Source organism: Ruditapes philippinarum, unplaced genomic scaffold (assembly GCF_026571515.1).
Source record: "Ruditapes philippinarum isolate M1 unplaced genomic scaffold, ASM2657151v2 ctg384_1_1_1_1, whole genome shotgun sequence".
Lineage (NCBI taxonomy): Eukaryota > Metazoa > Mollusca > Bivalvia > Venerida > Veneridae > Ruditapes > Ruditapes philippinarum.
In genome coordinates, this window is record NW_026853376.1 from 102,257 (window position 1) to 128,226 (window position 25,970).

At 33.0% G+C, this 25,970-nt stretch overlaps 2 protein-coding genes and 1 long non-coding RNA gene across 3 annotated transcripts in view; 1 reads left to right on the forward strand and 2 right to left on the reverse strand.

Annotated features, from left to right (window-relative positions):
- LOC132736682 (FMRFamide-activated amiloride-sensitive sodium channel-like) overlaps nt 1-19,018 on the forward strand; it is a 31,936-nt gene extending 12,918 nt beyond the window's left edge. Inside the window, exon 2 of the mRNA XM_060723871.1 lies at nt 15,477-19,018. Coding sequence (XP_060579854.1) covers nt 15,477-17,325 — 1,849 coding nt within the window. The 3' untranslated portion in view covers nt 17,326-19,018. The remainder of the gene's footprint in view (nt 1-15,476) is intronic.
- LOC132736679 (integrator complex subunit 13-like) overlaps nt 1-25,970 on the reverse strand; it is a gene marked incomplete at its 3' end in the record, with an annotated part of 221,676 nt that overhangs the window by 102,251 nt on the left and 93,455 nt on the right. The window lies entirely within an intron of this gene.
- Nucleotides 401-25,970, reverse strand: part of LOC132736686 (uncharacterized) — a 43,249-nt gene continuing 17,679 nt past the window's right edge. The window contains exon 2 of the long non-coding RNA XR_009626614.1: nt 401-9,183. This is a non-coding gene — a long non-coding RNA (uncharacterized LOC132736686). The remainder of the gene's footprint in view (nt 9,184-25,970) is intronic.

Here is a 25,970-nt window from a genome sequence, read left to right on the forward strand (position 1 = left end):
TTCCAGCGTTTTAATTGTAAGACTAATTGCAACACTGATATTCAATCCAATGTTTATTTGACTTAAACAATTTGAAAAAAAAAATGAGTTGCCTTAACTGGGATTTGAACTCCAGACCTCTCGCTTCCTAAGCGAGCGCGCATACCCCTCGGCCACGGTGAATTTACATATTAAAGTCCTGAAGAAAACCATATTATTCTAGTTAGGGTTTGTAACGACGCTAACTGTTGTTTAACACTTGTGTAAATAATCATGGCGCTTACTATAAGCATGTATATCTATAAAGAATAAAACAATATTAGAAATCTTCGACTATTCGGGAATTATTTTGCTTGAAGATTAATCCGCCTGTCATGTGACCATATTTACGCAGTGATCTCCCCTAAATTTTTCGGCCTAAGTGTTACATATAAAGGGAAGTAACCGCTTCAAAAAAGCGGACTTCTTTCGGCACTTGCAATTAACAGCATTAGAGTCTGAAATTTCGCTACCATTATTTGTTTGGTCTGACGACCCAAACAAATAAAAAATGACTATGTGGACATAAATTCAAGCATGGTCAAATTACCGATGTGATAAACTAATCCTGCGTAAATATTCCCGTACGAACTGGAAAAATTATAGTGGATCACTGGGACATTTCGTTCTCACGGGTGATCATAACTCAATTTATTACACGTCTGTAAAAAATAACACACGCAAGATTTGTCTCCTATAATTTCTGAATGGCGGATATTTGTACTCCTGTTTTAAAAATGTTAAAATATTTGTTAGTTACCGAAAATTATCGCCGATTGTTGATATTCCATAGCGCTAAAAGACACAAAAACACTCGCACAAAAAGTAGCATCCATAAATAAAAGGAATATAATGTTTCCATAGTTAAATAATAAATACAAAATTTACACATGAAATGACCTGTCTGCACTTCTGAAGAATCTGTGAATCTTTGATGTTTACACACCTGTAGTTGTTGCCGAATCATGAAAGAAGTGCCGACACTCAATTGACTTCCGCCTCTTTTTTATACATCAGAAAAAAAACTGTCATTTCTTTTTGTCAAGGAATGATTACACATGTTTAATTATTGCTCAAGTAAAAAAAAATGTTGGATATTTATTGTGTCAATTATTGACATATTATTAATCGTAAGTGCATTTTGATTGTGATATTTTATTTACATTTTTATGATCTTGAAGATATTGTGCAATACTTGTGTCTGCTATCAAAACAATAATGCATATGAAAGGACCACAGCTTCCAAAAATTAATTTTTTCGGTCAATTTTATGACAGAATCCCCGCTGCTACCAGAAATGTTTTATTGCATGGGCTAAGTATTTAATCTGTATCGGCAGTCATAAACAAACGAACATGTACCCCAAAGCACATTAAAATTACCACATGGTAAACTAGTGACCATATATATGCTTTACAAATATTCATTAATTAAACAAACATTATTTTTAATCCAGTTTCCACACCTTAATTTGATACGTTCTATAATTAGTTTATTCAACTTAATTGCCGTGCGCATGCGGTACTGCGTGACATAAGGAAAATGTCCTTCCCTGGATGGTCGCTATTTATGTAAATACTTTAAATAGTAACACCCTAATTTTCATGAATGATCACTCGTTACTTGTTACATATTAAATGTGTGATTTTCCTCCGATTTTATTTTTGTTTTCGGGGGAATTTTTTGGGTCGAATGCCCTGGCTGATTTGGTGGAAATCTGATTTTTTTAAGCTGAAAAAAACTTTTGAGTCGGGGCATTTTCGCCAGGTCGGCCGGCAATAGCAAACAGATAATTTTTTAAGAGTGGCTTAACAGCCTCCTAATGCAGATAGGCCGAGTGATCAACTCAGCGGAGAGTAGTAATCTAAGGATTGCAGGCTTCGTGGGTTCAACATGTCAGGGGCAAGCAGTTTTCTTGAGCAAGAAACACTTAACACATTGCTTAATACTGGTTGGTTCCAGGAAATGATTCATGAGTGTTTCAATAAGCTTACACAAAACTGAACTGAATTCTGTATGAAGTACACAGGACTTTACAACAGGAAATGAATACATACTGGTACAGAGAGAAAATGTTAATTTTTTTTCACTCTTTGTTTATTGTAAAGCATACCAAAATGGTTAAAACACACATTAAGTAATAGTGAAGGCAATGCAACATTTTGGCAAACAGCTTTAAAACATTTAGAAAGTCAAACAGAAAAATATCAAAAATATAATAATTTGGCATAGTAATTTAGTTTACACTATTGCCAACAAAACAAGAAAATTCCTTGCACAAGCTTAAAGTGACTGTAGCCTGTAATAACCATTTAAAAAAAATCTGATTTCTAAGAGATCTGCCAGTATATGTTTGTATCAGTTGTTTGTATCAGGAAGAAATTCCCCAAAGGCCATTCCAATGCAATTACAGTCCTAAGTGCATCCATCTAGAAAATTTAGGAAACAATAAAATCATATTTGGATTGAACAGTAAATCATAAATTTTCCTGAAACTGATTGTAAATAAAAAAATATGTATTGTATTTTAATGATACACAATCACTTTCTTTGAATCAGTAGGGAATAAATAAATATTATTTTGCATTTAAGTGAGGCACTCATGATGTGCCTCTTTGAAAACTAGAAATGTGTCCATAGGACACGGGTGCCCCAACACTCCACTGTTTTGTCAGTCTTATGACTCTAGGTCAAATATGTTTTGGGCTCCATGTGCCACAAGTTGAAAACTACCAAGTAAAGGGCAAGAACTTTACAAATACTGAATAAATCCACAAGAGAACCCCAAGGTACATACGTTAACATGCTGACCAACATTCTTGTAAACTTCAGGCCTACAGGTCAAATACTTTTTGAGCTATGCATGAACAAGTTAAAATTGCAAATTTATACTAAGTCAAGGGCAATAACTCAACAGAAAAAATTCACATGCAAATACCAGAATAACTCTGACAAACAGAATAAATCAACAAGCAAAACCCTAGGTGCACAACTTCACATGCTGATCAACATTCCTGTAAAGTTTCATGACTCTAGGTCAAATACTTTTTGAATTACATGCGACACAAGTTGAAAATTGAAAAATTTTACTACGTCAAGGGCAATAACTAACAATACTAAATATATCCCCACGAAAACACCCAGGTGCACAGTTACACATGTTGTTCAACATTCCTGTAAAGTTTCATGACTCTAGTTCAAATACTTTTTGAGCTATGTGTGACACAAGTTGAAAATTGCAAATTTTTACTAAGTCAAGGGCAATAACTCTAAAAATACTAAATATATCCACACAAAAATACCCAGGTGCACTGAGTAACTACACATGCTGATCAACATTTCTGTAAAGTTTCATGACTCTTAAGGTCAAATACTTTTTGAGCTACATGCTACACTGAAGTTGAAAATTGCAAATTTTTAAGAAGTCAAGGGCAATAACTCTAACAATACTAAATTTATACACACAAAAATACTCAGGTGCACAACTACACATGCTGATCAACATTTCTGTAAAGTTTCATGACTCTAGGTCAAATACTGTTTAAGCTACATGCAACACAAAATGAGAACGGATGGACAGAAGGACAGACAAGGGTAAATCTAAATGCCCCCTCCCCCCCCCACCTTAAAGTGGAGGCAGAAAAACAACCAAAATATCATTAAGCTGATGGATGTTCTGTTGATCAGTACATTTGTCAACATATTTAAATGCATAATAGTTAATTTTTAGCATCAAAAACTTTCATATTGATCCAAATTCCACCCAAAGCTTTCTACCTATAATAAAAATAATGAAAGACACCAGACACAAACACATATGTCTCCCAAAACTATGTATGGTAACCCCTGTAAAGTTTGGTTGAAATCCCACCAGTAGTTTGACCTGTGAAAGTTGGACAAGATTTTTCTATTTTAAGCTCTGGCTGCCATTTTGTGCAGCACAGTGAAATGTGCCGATGGGGATGGTACTGATTACTCCTGTAAAGTTTGATTGAAAATACCACCAGTAGTTTGACCTGTGAAGGCCAGACAAGATTTTTCTATTTTTAGCTCTGGCAGCAATTTTTGTGCAGCATGCCGAAGGTGCCGGCGATGTGCACAACTTTGGATGGTACTGATTACTCCTGTAAAGTTTGGTAGAAATCCAACCAGCAATTTGACCTTTGAAAGCCGGGCAAAATTTTTATATTTTCAGCTCTGGTGGCCATTTTGTGCAGCGAAGCAGAACATGCCTGTGATGTGCACAACAAGGGATGGTACTGATCACTCCAGTAAAGTTTGATTGAAATACAGCCAGTAGGTTGACCTGTGAAGGCAGGACAAGATATTTCTATTTTTAGCTCTGTTGGCAATTTTTGTGCAGCATGCAGAACGTGCTGGCGATGTGCACAACTTCGGATGGTACTGATCACTCCTGTAAAGTTTGTTAGAAATCCCACCTGCAATTTGATCTGTTAAAGCCTGAAAGATTTATTTATCTTTAACTCTGGTGCCCATTTTGTGCAGAGAAGTGGAATGTGCCAATGATGTACACAACAAGGGATGGTACTGATCACTCCAGTACAGTTTGGTTGAAATCCCACCAGTAATTTGACCTGTGAAGGCCGGACAAAAATTTTCTATTTTTAGCTCTGGGGGCCATTTCGTGCAGCAAATCAGAAAGTGCCAAAGATGTGCACAACTATGGATGATACTGATCACTCCTGTAAAGTTTGGTTGAAATCCCACCAGTAGTTTGACCTGTGAAGGCCTGACAAGATTTCTCTATTTTAATCTCTGGCCGCCATTTTGTGCAGGGAAGTGGAATGGCCAGTGATGTGCACAGCTAGGGATGGTACTGATCACTCCTGTAAAGTTTGATTGAAAAATAGTTAGACCTGTGAAGGTCGGACAAGCTGAATACGGACAGATGGACAACCGGACAACAACCGTATATACGAATGTCCAGCCGAATTGGAATAAGGGACAGACAGACAGACAGCGAAGGCAAAAACAATATGTCTCCCAAAAATTTTGGGAGACAAAATAAATAAAGGCTGCATAAAAAAGACAAGCATTTTTGACTTATTATGAAAGGTTAGCGTTCAAAATCTAAGTAAGGTAGTATTATATTTCTTAGACACTGCGCTTCCTCATGTCTTCAATACCTTTCAAGCTATTCTCCAGATTAGCATTATTAAATACATGTATTATAAAAGGAGATAATTCAAAACAACTCAGTGATTAATCTAGAATGAGTCCAGTAGCAAAATCAATGAGTCATGTCGCAAAATAAATGCGTCTTAGCAGAGAATAAAACATTTTAAATAGCAGATCCTTGACATGATCTGTATGTATTTTTAACAAGGGATTAAGTGATTTTGAGTATATAAAAAGTTATTTTTGGTACAAAATTGACATAATATCTCGCAATTATATGCACAGAATTAATAAGTAATCAGTCGGGGTACATGTAAACACTTAGACATGCCGAAACTTTTCATAATCGTTTTTTGTTTTAATTTTTTTTTTTTTTTCATAATAGACATTTTTTCAGACTAAACTTTTAATATTAATCAACACCTTTGTCAAGTTTTTTTTTTAATTAAAGAGCATGCATTCTAATTCTGTTATAAAATTCTGTGACTTGATGTTGCTAAATTCAAAATTTCACCATTTTTGTGTTTAAATGTTGAATTCTGCTTAAGCCGGTGCTAGGGGGCGTGGATGGTAACTTGCACTTTCCAGTGCCGTCCATGAACAGGCTCAATCAAACCGAGCCTGCAACATTTTACAATTTTACGGTGTTGGGCTTTCTTTAGGGATTCTGTTTTTCTCTATTTTTTTGATATTAATGAGAATATATTCGAGTTAGGTTTAAATATCACCTTTGCTATTTGTATCATTCCAGATAAAATCAAAGGGCTGCAAGCTCTCTGGTATTTTCTGATCTTTGCAATCTAAATCGTACTGTATATCTGTATGTATAAGTTTATTTTTATGTACTATAATTCATCTTGCAGGGCACAAGAGTTTGATACATACGGAATTTTGCATGACTAGAGTTGTATCAAAAAATCATTTATGTTAATTTTTTATGACAGCCAGACACTTTATCCTTGCATATGGTGGCTACTTCCTTAACAAAGAAACTTTTAAAAAAAAGTTGCCTCGAATGGAATTTGAACCCCAGACCTCTAACACACTAAACAAGCAAGTAACCCCTGCACCACAGAGAAGTTATACGAAGTAAGTCTGAATAAAATCAAGTAATACTAAATTAAAATTTCCATTGCATTTCGGGTTTTCCTTATTAATTTCAAGGTATTTTATTCACGATAAACCTATTGTTTAACAATGATGTAAATAATTTAGCGAAAATCTTCTCCCCAAAACAGTCCAACATGTATATATTCCACTACTCGACAGTCAGATTTATTTGTGTAATAAGCTCTGATTAACATCGCTAAAAATAGCATTTTCATTGATTTAAAAATCATATTCATCCACGTAATTTGTGATTGTGCATTTATTGACAATTCTATAACCCAAAGCTACTTTTAAACTTTGAAATTGTTGTAATTTGTTGGATACTTGTAACAAAATAAAAATATATCTTTCTTTTAAATCGCTAGTTTTAAGCTGTTGTTAGGTTTGTCGTGGACCGCTGTGTCAGAGATTGAATATCAGCTTACAAAAAGAACAAACATGTGCAGTAGGCAACCACATCAAGATGTTAACATTTTAATTGGGTTATTTGACAAAGTCCAAAAGACCTGACAGACCTTTGATCACATCAAAGAGGCATGCTGACAATCACCAGCCCAATATAATTAGGTCATTTACCATGCAACAAATCTTGTTTTATTTTTACATTGTCCACTTGAAATATTAAACAACTGTTAATATTTACATATTTAGAATGGATAGATATGGTTTTTTTTGTGTGAACAAGCAAATTCGTTGAATTTATATCCCCCGCCGAGTACTAGTTATTACTAACACAACAACTGAAGACATAAGGCTTTATTTATATATATATCATGGCATAAACAGTAATATTCTTTGAACTTGATAAATATTCAGGGCAATAACAGAGCCATAACTGTGTGTTAAATAGTAATATCTGGAAATGCCAATGAGTTGTATGCATACTGACCGGAACAAGGCGACTATATGCACATCTCCTCTTCGTATCTCATGAAGTTTCATTGAATTCCAGCCAGTAGTTACAGAGAAGTAGCACGGAAACTATTATTGCTCTGGTTGTATACTGCATAAGTTATCAAGGGCCATAACTCTAAGTTAAAATGTCTGACCCGAACAAGGCGACCATATGCCCATCTCCTCTCGGTATTGAAGGTTCCAATAAAGTTTCATTGAATTCCAGCCAGCAGAGAAGTAGCGCATAAACGAATATTTTTCTATATGCATACTTCATAACTAATCAAGGGCCATAACTCTGAGTTAAAATGTCTGACCCCAACAAGGCAATGGTATGCGCATCTTCTCTTGGTATTGAAGGTTCCCATAAAGTTTTGTTGAATTCCAGCCAGTAGTTGCAGAGAAGTACCGCGGAAACGATTTTTGCTCTATATGCATACTGCATAACTAATCAAGAGCCATAACTCTGAGTTAAAGTGTCTGACCGGAACAAGGGGACCATATGCGCATCTCCTCTTGGTATTGAAGGTTCCCCTAAAATTTCGTTGAATTCCAGCAAGTAGTTGCAGAGAAGTAGCACGGAAACAATTCTTACTCTATATGCATACTGCATAACTAATCAAGGGTCATAACTCTGAGTTAAAGTGTCTGACCGGAACAAGCCGACGATATGCGCATCCCCTCTTGATATTGAAGGTTCCCATAAAGTTTCGTTGAATTCCAGCCAGTAGTTGCAGAGAAGTAGCGCGGAAACGATTTTTACTCTATATGCAAACTGCATAACTAATCAAGGGCCATAACTCTGAGTTGAAGTGTCGGACCGGAACAAGCCGACGATATGCGCGGCCCATATTGGGTCATTTTCCCAAAAATAAAATCTTAATTCAGGGAAAAACACAACTAAAATTAAAAAAAGTTTCCATTATGTGAAAATTATCTATTACACAAACTTTTCTATCTCCCAATGTTTCAGCGGTTAAACCCCTCTTTTTCAAAGAGTTTCTGTTTATGATAACATAGTGTAAGATAAGACATGTAAAAAATTTATAAAAATGAACAGAAAGTCCTTGAAAAAGAGAGGTTTTACAGCTGAAATGTTGGAGATAAAAAAGTTTGTGTAATAGATAATTATTAACTTTTATTAACTAACTGTTTCCAGAATGAATTCATTATGTGAAAAACATCTTAACTACACTGTACTGAAGTAAATACTTTGTTTCGAATCCAAATTTTAAAATGTGTTTATAGGTGCAATATAAAAGGATTTGAATGAACCAATTACCTGATTTTCTTTATCTGATATAGAATACAGTGTTAATATTTTCCAATTTTACAAAATACTATTTAATAAGATTACAGATACTTTAAACTAATCAAAGCTCTTCAAAACCCATTTATACTTTAGATGGAAAGAACCAACAGCCAGAATTTAAGTTATACATATACATTTGTTGCAAAATTACATAATGGAAACTTCCACAGGAAATCCCAATTAACATCTACATATTTACTCATAAAAATGAAGAATTTTAGTTTGTTAATACTGAAACTAACTAATTTCTCCTCAGTAACTATTAAATCAACTTAAGACTTCAGAGTTAGAACTACATTTATGCAAAACAATCATTTTAGGTTAATATGGACTCTTAAACCATGCTGTAAAATGGTCTTTGACATAGATATGATCTGTGGTTATCCAACATTTGAAACATTTTACATGGAAAAATAACTTGTCACTTTGCCCAGAAAAACTTGGCACTTAGCCCAGATAAACGCATTTATATGTCTATTTATAGTAACATACGTCACATTCTGTATACTTCAGTAATCATTTTTCTTTGAAATATATCCTGATGAAGGTCTTGAAAGACCGAAACCGGTAGATCCTAGAATAAACCAGTTACAAACCATCCTGATGTTTGATGTGTATTCTCTCCTTCCCTTGCTTTACTTGTTAATTTTCCAATTTTGTCTAAAATGTTAAGTTCTTGGGGTTGGGTAATTTTCCAAAATGGTGAGTCTCTATAACAAGATATAATTGATAGCTTAATTTAATAAAAGTTATACTAAGTTAAACTAGACATCAGGCAGATATTAACAAAAAATTGCATGGTAAAATTATGATTCTTGGACATTGCACTTACTCTCATCTTTTACACTAAAATCTCTTCAATGCTAATATCATGTTATGACAAGACTGTGGCAGATAGAGAGACAACTTTGTTCAATGTTGCTTTCCTTTGATGATCTTTTGTCTCATATTTCTGGTGCACAGAGGTCAAATATGTTACCAGCACACTGTTCTGTGGTAGTTTATTTATATAAATATAGATATAAGATGTAGTGATTTAAATGATTAAGTACTGATTAAATAATCAGTATGATCTAGTCACTTTGCACTGTGAACAATTTATAGATAAAGAGATAACTTCAAGAACAACTCATTAAGTGATATGTAGTCATAAAACAAGGATAATTGATTAATTAGTTGACTGATTGATGATGCTGATTAAACAGTGAATGATGGGAGCTCCACTCCAGCAGGTACAATTTGATTATGAAGGAGATAAGTGGAATATTTCAGAAATTATGACAGGGTGCTCTCCCACTCTGATGTTCCTTTGGATTCCATGATCCTCCTTTTGTTAGTGGGACATTATCTTGGTCCATTTATCATATATAATCATCACAGATTATAGTAAACTGAGAATGGGTCAAGTCATACAAGTAATACAAAACTATAATATTGTAACAAATTTTACTCATAAGCATATAATTCTGGAAAAAAATTGCTATGATTGATAGATAATATGAAATCTAGAAATATAATTATACCTTGCATGTAAAAATTTCACCATGACCTGTGAAAGAACCTTGATATAAAAAGCCTGGTTTGGACAGACTATAGATAGTAAAATACTTCTAATAAAAAAAAAACTTTTACCAATATTTTTGTTCAACTCCTACCTTTAAAATATTTATGTTTCAAACCATTTTTAAACTTGTTGAGTAATTTTATATGTAACCTGTACCAATTCCTTTATAAATATTGTTAAGCCAATTACCATTTAGAAGTTATTCTTACCTATTATGTAGACTTTTAAGTTCTTTTTGTAAAACCTAAACCTTGAAGCAAGAAACCTTATTGATCCTTATTGATATTACTTACGGTAAATCATATCTATATTTAAGAACAATTAGAAATCCAAGTATTTTGTAATAATCAATCTAATTATGAAGTTTCTATTTTCAATTTGATCATACCGGTATATAAACACTATACTGAGATTAGTGATAAAGGCAAATCTTTTGTTCTTACACATACCAGCCTTTGGATTATAATTTCATCATATTGTGGAATGTTTTTTTATTAGAAATATCTTTCAATATTAAATCTTAACCAAAGTGAACAAATTAAATGCTGATTAAAGTAATTAAAGATTTAAGAATTGCCTGTCTTCATTAGACGCCGCTTGCAAGCGACATCTAGTAGATATGCATTTTTCCATACAACAATGGGGAAAATTTTAGACTTGATTTTGTGTATTTTTTTTTTGTTTTAACAAAATCACACTGTTTTTAAATTTTGTAATAAAAATAGCTTTTATGATGTACAACATGTCACAGAGCTTTAAGGGATTAGAATAAACGTTTAACTGAAGTGATAGTGCCATGTTTGAATATCATATTCTTTTGATCATTATCTATTTTTTATCCACATAATACATAACGTGCCAATGAGCCAGTCTATAGTCTATCGTTCTAAAACTTAACCGTTGAGATAGGTGATAACTGAGGCAGTGTCACTTACTTCATTTGCTTCGCCTCTGTTGAAGTTTGGCTCCGCCTTAAATTGTCATATTAAATTTGATATTATGCTCCATATGCTAGCATTTAGTCTTCGTTGACAGGGTAGAAGGGAACCAGGACAACTTTGATCAAAATCACTTGTCGAATCATTAAACTTCAAGTTACAAAGCCTAAACCACGCTCACTATCAGAGAGGCGGTTCTCACTCAACCGTTAAGAAAGTACAACAAACCAAATACTGTATTTATTACGAAGATGATCACACGACGAGAAACAAATCTAAATGTCATTTATTATCGAATTTAAGTAAACTAGTATTTGTTTTGTTTTCACTGTTATGTTTCATAATTTGAAATAAAACTAATGATAACTGTAATTATATAGCAATCAGTTGTGGTGACCGTGAACAATTTTTCACGCTTTAAAGACTGCAGGATAATAGGGCATACCTTTCTCTTCCATGGTCCAGTTACCACACGGTACCATATTTACACCTGTCTGATCCCAGTTAATTATAAGAATTAGCACGATGTAAAGATAAAGGTGACCAAGCATAGGTATACCGTATGCCGTAAAATAAACGAGGACAGTCAACTACTGCGTGACCGGTGTTATTTTTATTTATTTTTTTTATTCTTTATTTGTAATCGCCAATTCATGACCCCATATTTATGCCAACAAGTGTTTTAATTTGGCGGTCTAAAAGCGTTTGCGCCAATTTATGACCCCGCCAATTCAAAACACTTTAAAAAACGCCAACATTTGACACCGCAGATATAATGCGCTATACAGTATACCAATCATTTCAATTTTATTAGTCCCCTACCGGTTTAACCGGAGGGGACTTTAGGTTTACCCTCCGTCCGTCTGTCTGTCTGTCTGTCCATCTGTCCGTCTGTCTGTCAGTCCGTCCACAAAACTGGATCCCGCGATAACGCAAAAAGTACTGAAAATATTTTTATGAAACTTGATATATGGATAGATGGCAGTATGGAGATTATGCACGTCTTTTTTTTTCTTCCTATGTTGAAAATTCTGGTTGCTATGGCAACAAATAGTCTGAAAATATGGCAAATTTAACACATAAACTGGATCCAGTGATAACTCAAAAAGTACTGAAAATATTTTTATGAAACTTGAAATATGGGTAGATGGCAGTCTGGAGATTATGCACATCTTTTTCTTTTCTTCCTATGTTGAAAATTCTGGTTGCTATGGCAACAAATAGCCTGAATTTCAAGATTTCTGATTTAAATTTTTCAGCTTTTTCACTATATGTTCTTTATTTCTTAAGGTGTTTACTTCAAACTTTAAATATAAGTTTCTGGTCATCAACCACATCATATGTGACAAGGTTTATAACTCTAGCACAAAAAAATATCAGTATTACCTCCCTTGAACTTAGATTTTTTTTAGGGGAAAAAATGTTTGTCTTTTTTAAATAACTTCTTTTATATTTCCTAATGTATCTACTTCAAACTTCATATATATGTTTCTTATTATCACTCGACATTTTTGAGAAGGTTTAAATACTCTAGCAAGACTATTTCCAGAATTATGTCCCCCTTGAACTTAGATTTTTTTCGAGAAACTGGTATTTTCACTCCAACTTCTTCATTCCTTATAGGATATACTTTAAAATCCCACATCGTAATAATATGACAAGGTTGTATAAACATAATTTCCTTACTAAGCATGGAAACTTAACACATTACTGTGATATAGACAAACTTATTTTATTATGTTTTGTGGTTGATATTTTCAAATACAGACTTCATCCTCAAATTCATTATAATTAGCAAAAAAGATGTATTTTCCATTAATAGATTTTTTAGGGAAAATGGTAGAGGACTTCTTTATTGCCGCTAATTACTATCAAATTCTTTGTTCTTTATCACCAATTTTAATTTGATTCGATCCAGACGTTTCGAATTCAGTCTTTGTCGCAACAGACAAACATTTAAGAATTTCAGACCTTGCATTATTAGGTTTTACTTTTTCACAAAATTATTTATTATTAAACAACGAGCACATACCAAGAACATGGGAAAAAAATTATTTGTGCTTTGGATATTCAACTGTAATAGAGAACGATTTTCAATGCTGATTGACTGTTCACATCATTTGGCAGCGTCTTTGATGTGCAGCATCAACATTTAACTTGTTTTAAATTAATTTATCACACTTGTGTTTATTGAGATTAATGGTTTTTACATAACTCAGTGCAAGAGGTAATTCTGAATTAGTTTAAATTCATTTTTAAAGAAACTGCAGTGCAATTCATTTTGATGAAGAATTAGTTATAATCATTTTCAGATTTATAAGATTGATAACAATAGGACAATATGTAAAGAAAATTTGTATATATTCTTAAGATATTATATAGACCAACTCTAACTTGTTAAAGGCAAGTTTTATTCTGCAGACTGTAATATTTAACAAAAGCAACATGAGAAAATTGATGTATTTTCTTTGACTTAACAAAATAATATTCATTCGAATTGCACAAAAAAACAATTTGTTTGATAAATTGTCAGGCAAAACAAAGTTTCCTAATTTAAAAATATAAAATTTTAGCATAATATTACATAATTTTCTGCTTCATTTACTATCATAACTTTTCCATTGTTCCACATCACATCCAAGGAACACAGGGTAACAACAGTGTCTTAAAATGCAAATTAAATTATACAAGAGATCAACACTATAGCAGCAATAAACCCTATAGCAGCAACAAGAATGTGCCAAATATAGAAGCTCTAGCTGGCCATAACAATTAAGATGTGTTTTTCTATACATAAGTCTACATAAAGCAAGTGACTCCTGAGAAAGGGCCAATTTTGACCTGATGGTTATGATTAATACAACTTTTGCAGAAATATAATAATTGATGCTACATGCCAAATATCTAAGCTCTAGGCTTTGTAGTTTCAAATTTTTTTCCCTGGAAGTCTATATTAATCAAATGACCAAGGGAAAGGTCAATATTGATCCCAGGAGCATGATAATATCAGTGTTGTAGAAGTCCACATGGTATTGTGATATACCAGTTGTTCTGTACTTTCATACAAAGTCTCAAATATGGTTTCCCTACATAAGTCTATACAGAGTTCAATTGTATAGAAAAAAAATCTACTTCTGTTATATTTATGTGGTGGCATTTTTTCACAAATGTAATCTAGTTTGGTTTTGTTTTTTGTTTTGTTTTTAGCAGAAATAGTCACTAACATTTCTGTAGTATTTTGCATTTACAAACAATAAAGGGGCGTCTGTGGCCGAGTGGTTGACTTCAAACCACTTGCCCCTCACTGCTGTGGATTCGAATCCCAACAGGGACTTTGGATTCTTTTATGTGAGGAAGCTATCCAGCCAGTTATGGAACGTCAGTGGTTCTACTCAGGTGCCCGTTTGTGCCTGAAATAATGCACAGATGGGCACCTGAGGTCTTCCTCCACGAGTAAATCATGAACGTTGCCATATGACCTATACTGTGTCGGTGTGACGTAAAACCCAATCAAACAAACAAACAAGTAAATATCTATAAAGAATTTTGAAAGGAAAGTAAATGTGTTATATCAATAAGGTGTAATATGTAATATTAGAATTCATTTTGCTCTGTAAATTTTGCTGTCTTAATTAATAACAAACTATTCTTGAATGGAAAATAAACAATATATCAATCACACATGTTTTGTTCTGTCTGAGGAATTGTAGCGGTTCTATAATCATGTCAGCCCATTATTTATCTGTATAAATTATATACAATGAAAATATTAACTGTAAATTGAATGTGTAGCTAACTCAAACAGACACACAATTCTGTAACTGCCTGTCTTAGATGTTCATAAATTTTGAACAAATCAATTTTCCAAATTTTTCTGCAAAAATCACTTTAGAATAACCTATTGCAAAAAGGAAAACAGTATATTCACATCAATGTCTTTTCTGTCTTCTATATGCCAAAATTGTTTGTGCTAAGAGACACTTTATGAGTATCAATATGAGTGGGTTGTAAATATGTTACCTCAAAGTATTTATATGTCATGGTAATTGAAAATAATGAAAATTGAAAGAAGGTCAAGGTATGTCTGGTTCACTTAAAGGTCTATCCTATCATGTTGTTGTGTTCATGTCTGAAAAAATAACAAAGTATAAGCATAAAATAATGAAAAAGCAAATTAGATGTATGTATGATTTTTAAATATGTTTTCTCATTCTCAGTTTACTGCCTTGTTTACAAAAATATTTCAAATTTCTTTTCTCATATTAGACAAACTGCATATTTTCTCTACCAAGCAAAATTAATGTGCCTACTGAACCAATGCTAAAGATTAATTTATTTTCTTCAATTTTTTGTTTATCATATTTTAAAGTATACCATTCTCAAGAAAACAGATTTTTTTATCTGCCCCAGTCTAATATCACTAATAAGACATGTATGTATGCTTTTTATCAATTTGATGTGAATTTTTTTTTTGATTCATGGCTTTCATTTCTATTTTCAGGGGAGGTAAATCGGACCCTATGAAGTTTGGAGGTCTATCCAAGTTTGGATTTCAGTCAAATCAAAGGAGGATGGGCAGTGGTAGTAAGGGAAAGAAACATAAACAGGCCACGGCTCTTAAAATAATGGCTGAACTAGGCTCAGAGAGCAACGCTCATGGTTTGGCCAAAATAGCAACGTCAAATACTACCAAAAGAAAAGTGCTTTGGTCCTTGCTTGTGATAATTGGATTTACTGCTGCAACACTTCAACTTTCATTCTTGGTGAAAAAGTTTCTCTCTTACCAAGTGGTTGAGGTCTCTAATATGAAGGAAGGAATGCCTGTAGAATTCCCAGCTGTAACTATATGCAATATTGCCACCATTTCATTAACTAAGGTAAATGATTTGTTAACACCAGGTTCAGACATCATGAAATGGTTCCATTTTATTGCAGCAACAAATTTTGGTGAACATGCATCCAGAATGAACTCTCATCAGGCATTTTTTGAGAACTTACCAAACGAAGCCAGGTATATAGGTCACAGCATAAATAATTTTGTTATTAATTGTAGATTTAACAACCGAGATTGTGGTGCTCAAAACTTTTCCCTCTTCTTTGATGGTAAAAATTATTATAATTGTTATACATTCAATAATGGTTATGATGAGGAAAGAGATCAACCTAAAGAAGAGAAGCTTCTTATGCATACAACTGGACCACAAAATGGCCTGTCATTGATTCTGTCATTAGATAACGACAATGCTCCACCTGGGGGTTACGGAATTTATGATGTAAAAAACCATATGGCATTCAGTGCAGGCGTTCGTACTCAAGTACATGCACCAAACACAATGCCAAGCCCAGCTGATCATGGGTTTGATGTGCCGCCTGGATATTCCACATCAGTTGGATTAAAAGCTATATTACATTCCCGGCTTCCAAGTCCACATGGAAACTGTACATTTACAACACTTCAAGGTGAGCGAACATATAGAAACACATTATTTACATGTTTTCAACTTTGTAAACAGAGGATTCTAGTGAAAGTTTGTGGATGTAAAACAGCTGCTTTACCCATGTACAAGGAAACCGACCCTTTTGCAAAAGATTTACCATATTGTGGAACAGTAAAAAATTGGCGTGAAAAATTAGATCTTTTTAAAGCCAAAGATAAGGTAGAACTGAAAACATTAATGTGTGAACACAAAGTGTTGCAGAATTTAAACAATGATCGAAGTTATGAAAAGACATGCCAGTGTTTCCAGCCATGCAAAGAGACAGCATATCAGAAGTCACTATCTCTTTCCTACTGGCCTCTTGAGTTTAACCAATTAAGTGCTTTACAAGAATTCTATAAAGACCCGAAAAACATAGAAACTCAAATTCTTCAAGAGGCCTTTGATAAACTTAACACCACTCTTAGTCACTATGGTGAATTGGCCCAAAAAGGGATACATCAGGAATATAATGAGTCTGACCTTAATAACCTAATTCGAGCCTCTACATTGATCCGTCAAAACCTAATTCGCCTGAACATATATTTAGAAGATTTAAGCATTGTCGAATTCATGCAGATGCCGGCTTATGACCTAGCAGACCTATTTGCAGACATTGGCGGGACACTAGGATTATGGATGGGTATTTCTGTGTTAACAATCATGGAGCTAGTGGAGCTTATAGTTAGTCTCGTCATGCTCCTCTTTCACTCTGAAACCGATGTCTCAGGTGATTCAACCACAAGTAATGAGGAACACCAAGAAAAACAAAACATGATAGACCATCATAATACTTTAATGTCAAATGATTCAAAATATAATCATTTTCAATACAACAGAACTTATGATAAGCATACAGATTCACCTATTTAGCAGTGCCTGTAAGATTTAAATCACTGTAAAAATCTATTTCATACATTTGTCAGAACAAGTTGAAAGGAAGTTTTTTGATGAGAAACATGGATTTTTTCACAGAAAACTCTCCTTTATTGTTACACTTACTAAAGATAATATCCTCATTTCTAGCATTATCTGAAAGAGCTTTGAACGTTCTGTTGAAAATGTGAAGGATAAGTGCTTTAGAATACAGAATAAAGTTTTATCACTTGACAGTGGAATACACAAAAGCATTATTAGGAAGCAAAACATCAACTTTTTATCAATGCTAAATGAAAATAGGCATTTGGATCTGAACAGTATGACATGGTAAAAAGTTCCTTATTCTGTTGTCAATTTTTGTACTAGATTTATAGTATAAAAGCACTGTAAACTCTCTATGCAAGGACTGAAACAAGGTCAACTTGTGACAAGGCAATAATGGCAAGCATTTGATTGGCTGATTCTCAGAACATACTAGGAAAAATGCTGTACAGTTAAGATGACTGAAAATATTGTTGCAATTATAGATAGTTCCTGATATTTAGTGATCGTTTTTCGTCCAGCGTCAGGCCATCCGTAAACTTTTACTTCAAACGACATCTCCTCATAAACCCTAAAGCCAATTTCATCCAAACTTCATAGGAATGTTCCTTTGCTAGTCAACTTTAAAAATTGTTCAAAGAATTTAATTCCATGCAGAACTCTGGTTGCCATGGCAACCGAAAGAAAAAACTTAAAAAATTTTCTTTTAAAAAACCGAAAGAGCTAAAGCTTAAATATTTGGCATGAAACATCGTCTTGTCAGTGTCTACCAAGTTTATACAAATAAAAGCCCTGAGATCAAAATTGACCCCGCCCGGGGGGGGTCATTGATTTTCCTTATTTGTATATAGTAAAAACTTCAAAAATGTTCTTTTAAAAAATCCAATTAGCTAGAGCTTAGATATTAAGCATGAAACATCTTCTAGTGGGTGTCTACCGAGTTTGTTCAAACAAAAGCCCTTGGGTCAAAATTAGCCCCACCCCTGGAGGTCATTGTTTATCCCTTTATGTATATAGTAAAAACTTCAAAAAATCTTCTTTTAAAAAACTCTAAGAGCTAGAGCTAAGATATTTAGCATGAAACATCTTCTAATGGGTGTCTACCAAGTTTGTTCAAATAAGGGCCCTGGTGTTAAAATTGGCCCCAACCCGTATCGTAAGAACTTAAAAAATCTTCTTAAAAAAAAAACCAAGACACTAAGCATGAAATATCTTCTAGTCAGTGGCTACCTAGTTTGTTCAAACAAAAGCCCTGGGGTCAAAATTGGCCCCCCCATTATATATATATAAATATATATATTATGTAAAAAGAAAAAAATGTCCTGAAACAAAATATTATTCAGCTATTTAAAGAAGGGGTTTTATCTGTTAAACAATTTATGTGCCATTCAATTTTTAGGCAACTTACTATCACATTTTTTCATACAGCATTCTTTTTTAAAATTCAAACAATAAAGTTTTAAGAAGATATATATTTTGAACAAGAGCGATCAGTAATCACATGTGTCGCCTCATGATGGCCAATTTCATGTTGGGACAAATTTTGTGACAGAAGGACAGACAGATGGACAGTGCACAACTAGACTTGGTACTGATCATTCCTGTAAAGTTTGGATGAAATTGCACCAGTAGTTTATGAGGAGTAGTCCGGACAAGCTTTTGTGTATCTGGCAACACACAGAAAAAAACACCTTTTTATCAAAGGGCCATAACTCGGCCAAAAATCATTCAACCAGAAAACCCGTGCAATATGCGCAAGGACTTGAGCTACAGATCAATCCTGTAAAGTTTCATTGAAATTGCATTAGTGGTATAAGAGAAGTAGTCCGGACAAACTTTAAAAATAAAAGTTATTAAAGGGCCATAACTCTGACAAAAATCATTGAACCGGAAAATGCTGACAATATGCACAACTAGACTTGGTACTGATCATTCCTGTAAAGTTTGGATAAAATTGCACCAGTAGTTTATGAGGAGTAGTCCGGACAAGTTTTGTGACGGACAGACAGACGGACAGACAGACAGACGACGGAGAAGTGATCCCTATATGTCGCCACTACTCCGTAGAGGCAACACAAAAACGGAAGCAAATAGTTGTAAAAGGAAATAATGATTTGCGAAGACTGCAACTTTATCTAATATATAATATATTTATGTATATATGCCTGGTGTAAAACATTTCTGTTTGATCTTATTCTATTATCTCTTAAATACATGTATTTGTCTGACATCTAGCCATATTATATAAAAATACCCCACCCCACTTTAAGGCATTGAGAGTACAGACATTTTGTTATCTTGACTTTTTATTGACAGTCCCAGCGAAAATGCAAACTGAGGAGAAATAAATTAACAGGTTTTAGATTTCATTGTTTAGCAAGCATTATTTTTTACAATCATTGTTCATCATTGGAATAATCAACATCATCATAATAATCAATATCATCATAATAATCAATATAATCACAATAATCATCATTGGTAATGGTATAAATATTCACATCAAACAACAGTTAATGTTACATTGCATGAATGTGATTATATATAAATATCATATCCCTCTGATGGTGATAGTACCTGTACATAATGTTAACCCTCCAAATATTATGTTTACCATATTATATCACCCAGACATCAATCTGATATTTATGTTATTATAACAATATAAAAATAAGTTTTATTACATTTCACACAGTTCATATCAGAGACAGTATTTTCATGAATGACATAGCTACGAGGGGTTATCCAAAAATTCGTGGACTAACTTTGTTGCGTAAAATATATTTGTGATATTGATTTGAAATTCTTACACAATAAATAACAAATAAACACAGAAAAATTCATGTTAGTAGCTTCTTATATTACAACAATATTTAATTCTACATAAACACATGTCAGCGACTGTGGCGCACTCCAAAAAGTTATTGACGTCAACGTCGTAATATTTATTATAGCATAAAATCGGCTATTTTTCCCTCTTTTGCCCATGTTATAACGGGACCAAAACTATGTGTTAACATAGTCACGCGCTCTTGTTATAGCCCGGTTTCACCTATGCGCAATACATACAGGGCCCAGTAAACAAACAAACAAAAAATGACGATTTGGCCTGTTTGCCGAAGAGTCATGCGTTCTTGTTATATTGAAATTTATTGATTCATGGGCCTCAGTCGCATATTCCAGTAACTTTAATGCCGGAAAAACGGCGTATAGACATCGGTGCTAATCTTGGTTGTCGCCCTTTCTAAGAAACGGACAGTTGTCAATGTAAACAAATACAGTAGAATCTACCTGTCATTCAGTTTAACACTCCAATTAACTTACAAAACTAGATAACACAAAATTAATATGAGAAAATGTTTTTTATTTATGTTAATGTTGATAAATGCTCTTTATATTTCTTTGAGAGAATAATGCTTAGTGTCTGATTTTTTTATAAACTTGTTTGCTTGAAAAAAAAAACCGATTCTGATGTCACTGATCTTTTTTCTATCGTCAATCTGAAATCACTCTAAGAATTTCTGAGGGTCATGTTTTGTCTTGGGTAGAGGGTAGAGTAATGTAACGTTTTTTTTTCTTGAGATAATAAATCTCCAAAGGCCAAGCTTTGTTAAATCAATTAAAATTCAAAATTTCGTTCGGTTCCGAGAATTTTCCAAGTTGTTGGCCCCGGAAAAATGAAACGCATACGTAAAACATAGAATTGGATAAATACCGTCCAAGCACAAGAATTTAATGTAATTGTGTTTTGTATAAACTATACAGCACGAATCTGTTTGAAAATTTTATGCTATAATAGCGTCAACGCAAGTTTATTTCGTGTTATAAAGTCTGCAGAGTCCCTCGGAACTGTTGGAGCCCTCGCCCTACCGGGCTCGGGCACCAACCATTCCTCGGGACTCTGCAGACGTTATTACACGGAAAAACGTGCGTTAACCCTATAACGTTCAACTTATGCTTCAACGTTACGCAGTCAATAACCCTTACTGCTTCACAAAGTAATGTCCATCACTAAATTTTTTATGCCACTTAAACACTTATGATATTTAAATTTTATTTTCTCTGTTCACCTGTTTTGTTTTTTTTCAAATTTTTTTGTTGGTGTCATTCCCAAATTACAACAAAATTTTATGATCACGCTATTTTCTAATTTCTGCGTGTCTGTCATTTCCCCGTTGTAAACAATATCGTCGTCTGGCGTTTCTGACGATTTCAACAATAAAATAACGGAAATGACGTCCATAATTTTAAAGAATGACTTAAATGACATCATAGAAGAAATATGCGATGTTTAGTGGGTTTTCTACGTTAATTAGTAGTTTTTTAGCAAAAAAATATACGATAAAAACTGCGCTTTTCTACCGTGCTTATTTAAAAGCAATATAAAATCATTCTTTATTGACGCAGTTAACTGTTCGTTTCAGAACGTGTTGATAATATTCTAAAATATATGCTGATAAAATTTCATTACAATACACGATGACGTTTAAAAGATATTTAAAAAGTCCACGAGTTTTTGGATTACCCCTCGTACATGTTAAAATGTAAAAGCTGGTGTTCACAAATGAAATATAATTTCATCTTACATGCCAAATTTTTATTTATTATTTTTTGGTTTTACATTGAATTTTTTTGCAAAAATGCGTTGGTATCTGACTCGGTCAATGAAAAAAACAATGAAAACCCAAAAAAGTTTTCATAACATATTAAAATGTGGTTGCATACAATATAATCTATTGATTACTTTCCAAGCCATGAATAAATACACTAGACTCCATTAGTCTAGTTCAGAAAGATTGTTTAAAGTATACAAAAACAACTTTGCTCAACATTGCCATGTATTTTAACACACACATTGAAATCGTTTCATACACATGCAATGAAATGGCAATCTAGTTCAAAAGAATCTTCAATTCTTTGTGTTGTTTTTTTCCAGTTATCTGAATTAAAAGGAAACTCAGCTGAGACCTCAGTTGAAAAACTTCATAAAGTTTCCACAATAATTATTACCGTGAAAATTTTTCTTGACGTTTGTTTGAAAAGTCGTAAGATGAGATATATATATCCTGATAGAATATTAACTAACATCTTAACTTTATTAGCGGCGTATTTCAAGACAACACAAAATTTTTTGGGGGCAGATTTTTTTTTTTCATTTTCCCAAAATACGGAGTCGGCGGGTCAGTAAACCGAAATATCAAAAAATAATGGCCTTACATGCAAAACAAATTTTCTATTAATAGTTCATTCTTTTTGGTAGTTTTAAATCATTTTGACTAATTTTTGTTGCTTAATGCTGTGTCATCAAATCATGACATCACAGTGTTCATATTGAAAAACAATTCTGTAAAATTCCTCAAAGAAAATCTTGTAATAACAAATATATGCATGAAACCACTCTGGCTTTTTCATCTTACAATTTTATAATGCTGGAATTGATCTACCATTTTCCAAGCCTTGGGTAACAGTACCACCTGACTAACAATTTAGTACTGTTACATAGGTAACAGTATTTTTTAAAAGTATAAAAACAGTACGCCTCGGGTAACAGTATTTTCCTTGGGATGATATTTTTACTGTTACCCACAAACCCATGTGTTATTTATATACTGTTTATTCCATTTATTCTACATGGCAGGACTGGAAATAAAACAATCTATTTGTTCCAAATTTTAGAACATTTGCTAATTCTGTTTGTTTGTTGTTTTTTTTTCCAGATTATTTCAATTAAAAAGAAAACTGTGAGACCCAATTTTCTTCATTACCAGCTGTTCCATGTTTTTTCCTTTTTGTTGATCAATGTAGGAATTTCAAATTTTATGTTTTAAGGGTTTTGAAAGTTTGTAGAGTTCCATTATATTAACAAAACAGGCTGCTCATGGAGCTACACAGAATTTGGACAGGTTATTTCAGTTATCTGCTTGAATATTAAATTGGTACTTTCCACTTTTATGTATTCATTTCTTTCTATCATGATAAAGTAAAATATATTCTGAGTTAGGAAACTTTAATCATGTCCAGTTATTTTGGTACTATCCTATAAAGTTGACTGTAAAATTTTAGCTGTTTGTAAATATGGTTATATAATGGTATCATTATATTGATAATGAATAATGTATTTTCCCAAGTCTTTCAACATATACATATATATCATGTGTTTTTATCATGTGTTTTTGATTATGATTTGACTGATGGTTATGAAAGTGTTTCAATAAATATAATTTAACAGTAACTTGCTTGTCTTTTTTCTTTCTTTTATTTCAGCTTAAAACAGCTTGCTGTCAGTGATAAATATATCAGGAATCAATTGCTTAAGAATGGTAGTTATCAGTTAATAGAGCAGATTGGCTGGATTGGACAAATGACCTATTTATCAGTCATCAAAATGGGGGAAAAACCTATTAATATGGCCAGTTAATTAATACAGTCTACATTAAAAAAAAGAATGAAGAATGTATTGTAAATTTGTAATGAGTATGATCATTTAGATTACTGATGTCATAGTTTCTTAAAAAAATAACTAGTTCAGACTGTATGTGAAAAGCAGAATTTTACCAAGAGGAATAGTAAAATATATAGTAGGTTCTATGACATTACAATGTATTTATATTTGATTTTGATTAAAACAGGAGCATTGCGAAGGCGCGCATGTGTATTTGTTTGAGTGATCAAAAATAATCTTTCAATTAGGATAGAGACCCGATCAAGAACGTTGTCTGAAAAACATTTTATCTTAATTATCCTTGTGCTACTGTATAAGGTGTAGGCATTTTTTACCAGAAGTGCATGATTTATTAAACATTTTAAGAGATCTACCAGGCAATGCTATATGCCAAGTTTAGAGGCATAGTATTTATCCACAAAAAGATAAGATGTATTTTCCTATAATTATCTTGAAGTGACTCCCAGGGCAGGGCCAATTTTTACCTTGGGGTCATGATGAATCTAACTTGAATAGAAATCTAAAAATCAATGCTACATGCTCTGGGATTTGTAGTTTCACACAATAAGACTTAAATGTGTTATCCTATAATCAAGTAAGTTACCACAAGGCAGGTCAATTTTGACCTCATGGGCATGATTAATATCAATTTTGCAGAAATTCACATATTAAGGTAATGCCATTGCTGAATATATCTTAGCTCTTGGCAGTGTAGTTTCACAAAACATGTTATTCATACAAGATTATCTCAACTGAGTGACCCTAGGGTCCAAAGAGCTTTTGTAGAGGCCAACAAGGCAATGCTACAATTCATGTCCAATATCTTAACTGTATAGGCAATGTAGTTTCACCAAAATAAGACTTGAATGTGTTTTCCTACACGAAAAAAAATATTACTGAGTGACCCCCTGGGTGGGGCCAATACTGACCCAAAGGGCATGATTAATATCAATTTTGCAGTTATTCACAAGGTCATGGTTAATGTTACATATCTTAATCTTGGCATAGTTATTTCACAAAATAAGACTGAAATATGTTTTTTTTCTTAACAACTAAATAACCCCAGGTGCAACACTCGACTATTTACTTTTTCTAAAAGCAAACAAAGAAACGGTTTAAACAAATCTTAACATTTCCTTTTTATAATTTTAATAGGTCAGTCTTGTCAAACTAGTTTTGTCATAGTATGAATCCCTTCCATGAATAAACAAGAAAAGCATTGATGCAAAGCATCAAAGGGTGTCCAAACAAGAAATGCAGCAAATGAAGATGAACTAGTAGACATCTGATGACCAGAAATCTTATAAACTTTTCAATGGTTAATTGGTTTTTACCAGAATTGTATATGATTTATGAATGGGCAGACAAAAGACATTGTTCATCATGAACTTTGGTAGGCATGCATGATGCTAGAAATTAGAATATTGAATGTTTTTCCACAGGAACTAGAAATTCTATCAATATTAACAATAATATCCAAAAGATACAGGTCTATGATATCCAAAATATACCCCCTTATATGGTATAAGTTTATTTTTATAATATAGAGGGTATTTTTGGATATTATCATTAATATTGGTTATTTGATAGAATTTCATTTTTATGTGGTATTTTCTTTGAAACATTTTTTGAAATAAAACAGTAGTCAAAATGAACAAAGACTGTTCATTGATTTATTGGGAGGTCAATCTACTATTTTAATGAATTACTCTGACCCACATGTGTTTGCATTCCTATCAATAAATCCATAACAACTCATGTTAAAATTGCAGACGAAAGTTTCTGTTGTTAAAATGTCACAATATTCGGCAAATGAACATTCCACTCAAACTACCATAAATCGATTGCTATAGAACAGTTATCTAAAGAGACTTATAGTAGAACTATAGTATACTACTGCTAGACCTGTTAACTGTCGCACAACGTCAAAATAAAAGCTACATTTAAAGATATGAACTAGGTCTATTTAAATATTCACGGTAAAAATGTTATAAGTGCAAACAGGGCCGTAAAAAAGAAAACCGAAGAGACCTACGGAAAAGACAATTTCAAAATGAATATATTATGATATATAACAATTCGTAAAAATGGCCTACTTAAATTTTATCTATAGATTTATAAAGAGTGCAATTAATTGTTTGAATATGTTTCTGCA